The sequence below is a fragment of the Hemiscyllium ocellatum genome, chromosome 8 (assembly GCF_020745735.1).
Source record: "Hemiscyllium ocellatum isolate sHemOce1 chromosome 8, sHemOce1.pat.X.cur, whole genome shotgun sequence".
Lineage (NCBI taxonomy): Eukaryota > Metazoa > Chordata > Chondrichthyes > Orectolobiformes > Hemiscylliidae > Hemiscyllium > Hemiscyllium ocellatum.
In genome coordinates, this window is record NC_083408.1 from 84751830 (window position 1) to 84763943 (window position 12114).

General features: G+C 42.7%; 1 protein-coding gene across 3 annotated transcripts in view; it reads right to left on the reverse strand.

Annotated features, from left to right (window-relative positions):
• The window catches only part of fancm (FA complementation group M), a 185051-nt gene extending 179071 nt beyond the window's left edge, over positions 1-5980 (reverse strand). For all 3 annotated transcript variants that reach the window (XM_060829295.1, XM_060829294.1, XM_060829296.1), the window contains exon 1: positions 5419-5980. In XM_060829295.1, coding sequence (XP_060685278.1) covers positions 5419-5944 — 526 coding nt within the window. In that variant the 5' untranslated portion in view covers positions 5945-5980. The remainder of the gene's footprint in view (positions 1-5418) is intronic.
• Between the last annotated feature and the right edge of the window lie 6134 nt (positions 5981-12114).

A 12114-nucleotide genomic window follows, 5' to 3' on the forward strand; every position in this document is an offset into this window, starting at 1 on the left:
ATAGGAAGCTAGGGAAGAGATTGCAGTGGCTTTGGCTTTGACCTTTATGTCGGCATTATCTACAGGAATACAAAAGAATCTTGATTAGCCAAATAAAATGGGTGGGCAGTACTTCATTCGGATAACTGATCCAATGCCTCTCCTCTGGGATTTGGAGTTTTCTGAAGTTTGCTTTCTCCTCTTTCTGCTTGCCTTGCTCCCTCTCTCTGTCTGTCTCAGGGTTTGTTTCTGAGCAGACACACTTGTGTGTAAGGGACCTGCAGCATTGCTGAAGCCTCTCCCCGCTGCTGCTTCACTTCAATGGAATTGACAGAGCAAACACTTGTTAAGTCCACTCCCCATTCAGAAGACTAGGCAGCAGCAACACCCCCACCAATGCTGTGTTTTCAACTTTCCACATTTCCAGCCAGCAGCTGCCTCTTATCTCTCCTCCACAAGGGGACTCCAGAACAAAATGAAGAACGTAAGGAAGACGGCAGCTGGACTGGACACCAACAGCAAGTGTGCCGCTGCTTTTTTTTGATGGTGCGGTTTCTCGAAATGGCACACACACAACTTTTTACTGCAATGTTTTGACAAGTGCCATCTCTGCCGTGTACAGGACAATGTTGGAGAGATTATGTGGGGATGGGGTTTGTATGGTAAGGTACACCCCTGCCTAGAACTCCACAGAAATTGGATTGGCCTGGGGTGGGGGGGGCGTTGTCTTGAAACCGTCAAAGCCCCGCAGTGCTTGCTGTGACCTTCTGGTTAGACAGAGCCACTGTGTCACGTTAAAAGAAAAAGCACATGTGAAAACTCACCTTCTTTCAGATCTGGAGTCTTTAAAGGTGCTGTCAAGAACATGAAAAGTGCAAACCAATTGAGGGAATTCCAGCTTCTGATGTTTTACTTTCCATTTGTTTGCTGCTCAGAGGCATGTGTCAGAGTTGTGTGAATCAGATGGAGATTTGTGCAAAACCCATCTTCCAATTTCCTCAAAGAAAGCTGCCTGTTTTCACATCTACCACTTGCAAAGTTAGGGGACTGCTGCAAAGCTGCTCTGTGTGTGACCCAGAGATGTGTTTTATTTTTAATTATTCCTGAAAAACGCTGAGAAAGAAAGAAAACAGTTAACTTTTAGTGCTCTTGAGAGCGTAGGACTGTTAATTTCAAAGACTCAGATGAGAAGCCTTTGTAATGGGCTGGTGTGTTCTTTATTTGAGAATGTTCAGTGCATCTGTCTGTCTTCGTTTAGAGAGAGCAAGAGGTCAGTCATTTGGAGACGGTGCCTGGATCCAGGGTTGTTCTCAGCTGCATTTCAGTGAGCCAAATTCAATTTTAATCATTGTAAACAAAAGATGCAATCATCGCACCAGTTTGGTAACACTGCTTGAGAACGTGTATAGGGTATAAGCAGGCAGGGAAAGAGTTAAGTCCTGAGTTTTGTGAAACAAGAGGTTCAGCTGAGTATGACTCAGATCAGATAAGAACTCAGAATTAACAATGGGGTGCTGGAGGCAAGGGTAATGGATTAACAAGCTGACACTATGTACAGCCATTTAACAATATTGAAAGAATTCAGCATGCAAGGTCTGCTAACAAGGGGAAAAGTATCCATTGTATGAGTCCAGTTAACAAAGTTAAGAATACCTATTGTATAACAGTCAAGTGCTTGGCCTCTACTTTCAATATGCATTGGATTGTAATGGTCACCTTATTAATATGTATGTTGCCTTATTTAGATGCTCCTCCCTATAAAATGACTATATAGTCCATTGAGAAGCTGTTGTTCAAGAGAAGATCGAGAACTCATGTCCCTGTGCACATGAGTGATTGTTCTCTCTCCCTCCTGGGCCCAGAATAAAGATGAAGGAGGTAAAACTATACTGTATCTCTAAGCATTTTGCTTCAACTTGGGGGAGGGGGGGTTGTGGGGAGGGGGAGACACATGGGACAAGATGACACTCTCTGATGTAATGTATTTAAGGGTCCTTGAAACCTTGAAATCTTTGGCTAATCGAGGTTCCTCTGTAGTGCTAGAAGAATGGAAGATAGCAAATGTTGTCGCCTTCAAGAATTGGAGTAGAGACACCCTGGTAATTATAAACCAGTGAGCCTCACTTCATTTGTGGGTAAAGTGTTGGAAAGGATTATAATAGATAGGATTTATAATCATCTAGAAAGGAATCATTTGATTAGTGATAGTCAACACGGTTTTATGAAGGGTAGGTTGTGCCTCTCAAACCTCGAGTTGAGAAGGTGACCAAACAGGTGGAGGAGGGTAAAGTGGTTAATGTGGTGTATATGATTTCAGTAAAGCATTAGATAAGGTTCCCCATGGTAGGCTTTTACAGAAAAGAGGCATGGGATTGAGGGTTTATTTAGCAGTTTGGATCAGAAATTGGCTAGCTGAAAGAAAACAGAGTGTGGTGGTTAATGGGAAATGTTCATCCTGAAGTTCAGTTATTTGTGGCATACTGCAAGGACCTGTTTTGGGGCCATTGCTGTGTCATTTTTATAAATGACCTGGATGAGAGCATAGAAGGATGGGTTAGTAAATTTGCACATTGCACTAAAGTTGGTAGAGTTGTGGACATTGCGGAAGGTTACAGAGGGACATTGATAAGCTTGAGTGTGGAATGAGAGGTGGCAAATGGAGTTTACTGTAAAAAAGTGCGAGGTGATTCATTTTGGAAGGAATAACAAGAATACAGAGTACCAAGCTAATGATAAGATTCTTGGTAGTGTGGATGAGCAGAGAGATCTGTGTCCATGTGCATAAATCCCTGAAAGTTGCCACCCAGGTTGGTAGGGCTGTTAAGAAGACGTACATGTGTTAGCTTTTATTGGTAGAGGGATTGCGTTTTGAGCCATGAAGTCATGTTGCAGCTGTACAAAACTCTAGTGCGGCTGCACTTAAAGTATTGCACACAGTTCTGGTCACCGCATTATAGGAGGGACGTGGAAGCATTGGAAAGGGTGCAGAGATGTAGCAGGATGCTGCTTAGTATGGAGGGAAGGTCTTATGAGGAAAGGCTGAGGGACTTGAGGCTGTTTTCATTAGAGAGAAAGTTAAGAGGTGATTAATAGATATCCAAGATGATCAAAGAATTAGATAGGCTCTCACTGTCCACCCTCTTTCCTCAGATGGTGATAGCCAGCACGAGGGGACATAGCTTTGAACTCAGGGGTAATAGATGTCGGACAGATGTCAGAAGTACTCAGCGAATAGTAAAGGCATGCAATGCCCTGCTTGCAACAGCAGTCAACTTGCCAACTTTAAGAGCATTTAAATAGTTATTGGATAAGTATAAGGATGATAATGGAAAAGTGTAGGTTAGATGGGCCACAGATCAGCTTCACAGATTGGTGTAACATCAAGAGCTGAAGGGCCTGTACTGCGATGCATTGTTCAATGTGCTATTGTAGCATACAGGTAATGTTACTCCTCACTTATCAATCCTAACCTGCATATTATATCAACTGGTACATTAGCAATGAAGCTGTGTGGATGGTACTGAACACTGCAATCATCAGCAAGCATCTCCACTTCCATTCTTATAATGCAGGGGTTGTCATTGATGAAGCAGCTGAAAATGGTTGGGCCACAAGAAGTGCTTGCAGCCATGCCCTGGAGGTGAGCTGAGTGACCTTCAACAACCAGTCGCCATCCATTGTGCGATGTATAGACTCCAGTCTACAGGTAGGCAGAGTAGTAAAAGAGGTGTCTGGCATACTTGGCTTCATTGATCAGGGCACTGAGTTGGGATATCATGTTACAGCTATACAAGACATTGGTAAGGCCATATTTAGAATACTACATACAATTCTGGATACCCTGCTATAGGAAGGATGTTATTAAACTAGAAAAGGGTGCAAGAAAGACCTACAAGGACGTTACCAAGACTAGAGGGTTCAAGTTGTAAGGAGGCGCTGGGTAGGCTGGGGCATTGATCCCTGGAGCATAGGAGGCGGAGGGTGACCTTTTAGAGGGTTATAAATGTAGGGGACGGTGGCACACAGTGAATAGCCAAGGTCTTTTCCCCAGGGCAGGGGGATAGGGCATAGGTTTAAGGTAAGAGAGGAAAGATTTAAGAGACCCGAAGGGCAACATTTTTCACCAAGTGGTGCAGGCAAATGGGAATGGTTCAGTTGAGTAAACTTGGTCAGCATTGACAGGTTGGCCCAAAGGTTGCATGACTCTTTGATTCAGGCAGTTAAAGAGCATTCCCCAATTCCCATCGACATCTTCAATTTTACCAGGGCTCCTCAATATTACTGTGGGTCAAATATTATCTTGATGTCATCAGCAGTCATTCTTACCACACTTGAACATGACAAGAGTTCTTTGGCCAACTATTCAAATCTAATCCTAAAAACGAAGTTGATCTAAAGTCATTTACAAACGTAAGACTGCTGTGAGTTAGGACTGATCTTCATCTCCAGTTCATGGTTTTTTTTGGAAACTACAAATGCTCTAGTAATAAGCAAACAAGAATGCAACCAAACTGAGTTGACAAGAGGCCAGGATAGTATGTTGAACCACAACCACTGCAAAGAAATAAAAGGATGAAAATGCACCATGTTGTCAGTTGCAGATGACATTGTCCATCTGAGTTTGGTTAAGAAACATTAACAAGATAAAGAGTAGGCCATTTGGCTCTTTGACTTGCTCCACCATTCAACATGATCATGGCTGTTCTTGCTTTTACCCCATACCCTCTGATCCCTTTAGCCCCAAGAACTATATCCACCTCCTTCTTAAAAACATTCAATGTTTTGTACTCAACTACTTTCTGTGGCAAAGAATTCCACAGGCTCACCATTGTCTGAAATTTTTCATTTCAGTACTAAATGGCCTACTTCACGTCCTTAGACTGTACCCCAGTTCTGGATGACCCAGTAATCAAGAATGTCGACAAGCAGCAATCACTTGCTAAATAGTACAATTGTCCACCTCGGAAATCATGTGTCACTGGTCATGGGGAATATCTTTCCTACGTTTAGTTAGAATTTAAATTTCAATTTCAATGAGATTCCACAGTCCCCTTCTTCTCAGCTCCAGTGAACCATAATCCTAACTGATCCGATCTCTTCTATACTTCTACGAGCTTAGTTAGGGTTTTTTCAGTACTATTACAAGGCTAGAAATCTGTTAGACATTCCTACATGAAGTTGAGAGAAAGATGGTCAGCCACTTGGAAGGCAACACCTTCAAGGAAGTGAAAAAAAAGAGGGAAAGGTGATTTAAGATGGCTGGTAATTTGAAATAAGGGGATCAGAGTTCTACTCTACTAACCCATGGTCACTGGGGTTTAAATTCAGTACTTCTATCAAACCTTGACACTGATTGTTGACCCAGACTATTCTTGCTAGTTTGATAATCCAATGCAGGTTGGTGCAGTTGAGACACTACCTGCTACATCAGCTGGTTACCTGTCATCTCTGTCATGTGCTCCTGCGGAATACCCATCACCTTGTAACAAGCTTCGATTTGCTGAGCGACCAGGGGTTTGGTGGGGGCCATGAACACGATCTTCCCAGAGGGATACCAGCGGTAAAAGTTGTACATGACCACGGCCGCGATGAAGGTCTTGCCCAGGCCGGTGGGCAGGCACACCAGGGTGTTTTGGAAGAGGGCCACCCGGGCCATGTCGAATTGGTAGGGCCGGATGGGATAATTATTCGGGTAAATCCACACATCGCCAGAGGACAGGTCGAAGCCGGGGAGGGAAGCTGGCTGCAGGCTCCCAGAGTCCGGCCTGGGGCTGCCCAGGGACCGCTCAGCCTCAAACACCGCCACCAGCAGCACTTCATCATCCTCCTCCTCCTCCCCGTCATGGAAACCATCCCCTGGAGTCGGCGTTGCCGCAGGCCCGGTCTCAGCGCCCCTCCCATCCTGAGACCGGGGCGCCGTGTTGCCCCAGCTCTGAAACAGTGTCCGCTGCCGCCCGCCGCTCATTCGAGAAACTTCTCAGGAACGACCCAAACGACGCGCGCGACCTGCAGCAAACGACTCGGCGCCAATGGCCGCCCGACATTCAAATCTGGCGTAACCCCGTGACGTAACCACGCAGGCCCCGCCTTTCGTTGCCCGAGACAAGACAGAGCCAAGGGAGTTCCAGGCTGCCCCTAATGGGCACATTCAGAGCAGGTCAAGTGGTCCTGTAGTGATATCCATGTCCCTGAACCAGATGATTAGATTAGATTCTCTACAGCGTGAAAACAGGCCCTTTGGCCCAACAAATCCACACCGCCCTTCCAAAGAGAAACCCACCCAAAGCCATTCCCCTACCCTATATTTTTATTCCTGACTAACACACAACACTTAGAGAGGTTTGGGGAAAATACCTCAACTACAAGAGATTAATTTGCCTCATGAAACAGATGCCAGGTTTTCCCACCCATCTTGTACATGTTGTGGGAAATAAGAGAGGAGGCTGGTACCTCAGAGTCCTTCATATTCTGGGGTCATGGTTTTTTTTTAAAAAATGAAATATTACTGCAGTAAAGTGTGAGTTGCACACAATCAATTAAATCAAGTACGCTAGTAATGACAGGACAGGTGCTCAGTTTCTGTAAGAAATCCGTAGTGTCATGACAGAAGCTGGGGATCCCCATACAATAGGTTTCAAGATGCCTTCAATATAGCCGGAGAGATTCTCACATAGGGTCCCACGACACGATGGGGCATCCTGGTGTGTTGGCTTTGTGTACCTTTGGAAGGCAGTAAAAGTCGCCGACACGAGAAGTATGTGGGATGAGGGCACGTAGGGAACGCTGAAGGATTGGATCCAAAGTTCTGATCAATATGTTTAATTCACGGCATGTTCTTTGGTCAGATCAGCTGGTAGTTGCCTGGAGTGTTCCTGGTTGTTCAGTTGTCGGTACACTTCCTTGCAGTAATCTGTTTTATTCTGAATGACAATGGCTCCTCCTTTATCTGCTGGTTTGATGACAATGTTGTGATTGGTTTTGAGAGCCTGGATGGCATTGCGTTGTGAACGGTTGAGGTTTTGGTCTACCTTGTGGGTACAGCTGATGAATCTGGCATTTATATATTTCCTGACGGTTTGAGCATACATGTCAAGCCCAGAGCAGCGGCCCTCCGGTGGGATCCAAGTTGACACCTTCTTTGGTCCCTGTGATTACTTTTCCAGTTCATCAGTGGCCCCACCACTAAAATGGACCCATTGGTTCTGGCAGCAGACACGGAGGAGTTCATCAGACAAGTGAGACTCCGGGAATTCTTTCAAGGTACCAGCAGTGATCCCAATGATCCCCCTGATGAACTGGATGAATTTGCACCCCAATATGCCAACATTTTTATGCACAGGTTCAAACAAGACTTTTTCTCTATGCAAGATCTCCATTCAACATTATACACCAGCTACATTGACACCATTTTTTTCCTCTGAACCCATGGCGAGGATTAAACTACACAATGACATCAAAAGTTTCATCCCACTATCAAACTCACCATGGACTACTTTCGATTATCTGTCTCATTCTTGGACACATGCATCTCCATCAAGGATGGACACCTCAGCACCACACTCTACCGCAAACCCACAGACAACCTCACAATGCTACCCATTTCCAGCTTCCACTCAAAACATATTAAAACAGCCATCCTCTATGGACAACCCTTACGCGTACACCAGATCTGCTCAGCTGAGGGGAAACATAACAGACACCTGAAAGTACTCACAAGAACGGGATACGACACCCAACTCATTGACCGTCAGTTCCGGCGTGCTACAGTAAGGAACCACAATGACCTCCTCAGGAGACAGACACGTGCTGCAACTGACAGGATACCCTTTGTTGTTCAGTATTTCTCAAGAGCTGAAAAACCACACCATGTTCTTCGTGACCTGCAACACATTACCAATGAGGATGAGCACCTCACCAAGACCTTCCCCACACCTCCACTACTTGCCTTTAAACAATCGCCAAACCTCAAACAGATCATTGTTTATAGCAAGATGCCCGGCTGTCAGGACAACTCCATACAACCCTGTCACAACAGGCACTGCAAGACGTGTCAGTGTGGACATAGATACCACCATTACGTGTGGGGACACTTCCCATCTTGTACATGATAGGTACTCATGTGACTCATCCAATATTGTCTATTTTATACGTTGCAGGCAAGGATGCCCTGAGACGTGGTACATTGGGGAAACCGAGCAAAGGTTATGACAACGGATGAATGGGCACCGTACAACAATCAACAGACAGGAGTGTTCCCTCCCAGTTGGAGAACACTTCAGTGGTCCACGACATTCGACCTCAGACCTTCGGGTGACCATCCACCAAGGCAGACTTCAGGACAGGCAGCAGTGAAAAGTGGCCAAGCAGAGGCTGATAACTAAGTTCGGTACCCATGGGAGGGCCTCAACCGGGACCTTGGGTTCATGTCACATTATAGGTGACCACCATTGCACACACACACAGACACTCCTACACACACACGCACTCTCTCTCTCACACACACACACACACACACTCCTATACACACATACACATGGGCACACATATACACAGATGCTCACACAGACACCCACACACACCCTTACAGACACACACACTTTCACACTCACACATGCACATCCTCACAGACTTAAGACACTCTACACTCACTACACGCACACATACACTTTCTCATACTCACAACCCCCAACCCAGACAGACACACAGACAAAAACCCGCATGCACACATATATTTTGTGGGGTGAATTTGTACTCGCAGTGTTACATTTGCTCAAAAACTGCATGCATTCATGTAGAACTCTGAGCCCAAATACTGGATGAATTAATATAAAACTGCGTTATCTCACTTTTTAGATTAGAATCAATCTAAACATCATGGCATAGACAGAGAACACAGGGGGCTAACACCTTCAACATATAGTCTAGCTATCACCATTGTTAACAGCTAACCTGAGAAGGCAACGTTTTAGAAAAGGTTTTGTGATTTACACTTGAAAGAAGTGAAACAATTATGTCATTCAAACTGATGAAAGACTCAACAGACAATTGATTTTTCAATGTACAATTTCAGTTACATCACACTGTAAATGTTTGCTATAAATTCTGTGTGTTAGGATTGAGCCCTCCACTATCACCTGATGAAGGAGTGAGGCTCCGAAAGCTAGTGTGCTTCCAATTAAACCTGTTGGACTATAACCTGGTGTTGTGTGATTTTCATCAAAAGAAGCTAACACATTGAGAATGTTCTGTCATTCAATTCAGTGGAACTATGTTTTTATTTCTCTCTTCATACACCAGTATGCTTCATTCATCATCCTTGCTTCCAGCATCAATTGGGAAGATTGTGACAAGAGTTAGAGGAGTTGAAAATCTACATCTCCAATAAAACACCCTATCTTAATGAGAAGTATTTCCTGGAAATGAACTGGGTTATATGTAAGTTTTGTGAAGGAAGTGTTTATTTTTATGATTGGTGTAACATTTGATATTTTTGTGCTTTCCAAACAAAGATTTGAAATTTTGACCTATAGTCAGTGTATCTGTTGGTTTCTTCTCTTGTTTTACAGGATTTCACCCACCATGCTGATAACCAATGCATCAATTCATTAGGGTGGATTCACCGATTCCCTGTTAAAATTGGAAATGGGATAATGAAAAAGGGCAACTTTTTTGGACAGAAAAAGTCAACCAATGATTATAAACACAGAGTGCTGAAGAAACTTGACAGATCTGGCAATTTTTGAGGAGAGGAAAAAAGAGTTAACATTTCAACGCTGGTATGACTCTTCTCCAGAACTGGTTTGTTTCCAAAGTAATAGTTAATTGGTTACAACCAATGTTAACTGTTGCCAGTTGGGAATAGCTGACAGTCACAACTTGTCTCACATACCATTTGGTGACTGTTTTACCATTCCATTTAACTCATATTCCTTCTGGTGTGAAATCATTTATTCAAACCATTTCCTCTATCCAAAAAATTTCATTCAACAGTTCACTTAATCAATTGTGAGAAAGAAATTAAGAAACAATTGTAACAAATCTAAATGTTATAATTGAAAGCATTTTCTAAATTATTTTCACAATGAATTTACTTTCACTTGCTCTACTTAACTCAAATTTAATTAAATTAGATTGACAATTTTTGCTATAATTATTTACTGGTTATTTTCTACGTCCTCAGTGTCCCTCAAAATTCTCAGGATTGAAGTTAGCAAATACACCTCTCAATGTTTGTTTCAGATCATTTCATCATCAGTGCCAAAGGTACAAAGTGTGATGAAACTATGGCTTTAAGAGGTGTATTTTTCCATAGTTTTTTTTTTGAAAAAAGGCTTTGAGCTATAGATGCCAAGCTGTCTCTTCTAAGCCGATAAAGTAATCAGCTTGTGAAGCCTTGGGTTTTTTTAAAAGTAATAAAAGAAGCAGCATGAATAGGTAGAGTCAGGCTCTCACAGAACCAAGGCTTTAGTTTAGCTTTCAGCAGTTGTTGGGGTTTTGAAGTTGGCTGTGGAATCTGTTACATATCTCTCTGCCAAAGCAAAAAATTTAGGTTCTTTCTCTACTGCCAGAACTGCATGTGAAACAATCTGTTTTACTCACTTTGCCTTTGCTAAGGATATGTTTATGGGGTGGTACATTATTGGAACATTTGTTGTTTGGTAGTTAAATAATCTATTATTCTGTTAGGTTTTTCAATAAAATAAAGGTTATACCAATTCATCTTTCATTTGTATTTTAACTGTAGGGTAAGAAAGTGTGTTTTAATTAAAGTTGAGTAGTGTAACAAATTGAATTACATCTGGAACACAATACCTTACACTTGTCTTTAAACAAGATAAAAATTAGTAATAGAGTTGAAAGGAATTTGGTCTGGTCTGGTCCATAATAACCGTTGGCCGGGATGGGGAGGGGTGGGGTGTGGGGGAGGGGAAGGAAAAATAAAATAAAAGATAGCCCCAGCAGAACAAAAAGAAAAAGAAAGGATAGGCCTAGCAAAAGAAATGGAAAAAGTGACAGTTTTTGAACTTCTGAAGTTGGCACTGAGAAAGGGAAGTGGACTTAAAATAGCAACGGTAGAAATAGTGATGGGGTCAGTGATGAAGAGCAAACTTATTGTAGCCAAACGCCTAGTGGGGATCTGTTTAAATATGTCCAAGCATTACCAAAGTTTGACATGAGGAACCCAGAAGCTGTTTTCATTTCATTTGAGAAAGTGGCTAAGCAAATGAAATGAAATGTGGGTGTTGAATTTAATTGAATCATTTATTGTCGCATGTATTCAATATAAAATATAGTGAAAAGTTTATACCATTGCATGAATCTGCACCATTCTCATTAACTTAAAATAAAATAAAAAATAAAGAAAGTTAACTTAAAGACAGTCCAACTTTTTAATCTTCAGATTTCAGCCCACTCCACTCTATAGCCAAAATTCCGCATGAGGATTCACCAGTCCACACCACACCACACCACTGCCACAGAGTTCCACTTCAAGCTTCACAGGCTAGCCAACTCTTTAGCCACACTGCCTCTGAAGACACACCACCTTGGACCCCATTGAAGCCACCTTCCCACCAAAGACCTCCCTTTAGAAGGTAAATTTAAACAAAAACTAAAACAAAAACTGTGGAAAGGAGGTGATAAAAGGAAAGGAAAACAATAAACCTCAAAGATAATATAATCAAAGTGAGTTGCAGCAAATGGAGCTCACCCCTAGTGATGGTGCCAAAACCACATGGTACACAACAAATTATTGACTATCGCAATGTCAATACAGTTATGAAACCTGATTCATATCCATACCTCAACTGGAAGAATGTACTGAGAAAGTGGACAGGGAACATATATTTTGCAGCTGAGATTACTAAAAGGAAACTGGAAGGTACCTTCATCCAAAAGAATGATGGAAATTTCGGCTTTTGTGACACCAAATGAACCTTACCAGTTTAAAGTTATGCTGAAAATGCATCTGCTATGTTTCAATGACTAACCAATAAAGTCACTTGTATATATCAATTGTTTGATTTACATTGACAATCTGGTGATTTTTAGTCACACAAGGGAGGAACTTCTGGAGAAAGTATCGGAAATGTTCTATCAACTTTGGGAGGCAGGCTTGGTGATAAACCTGGTTGA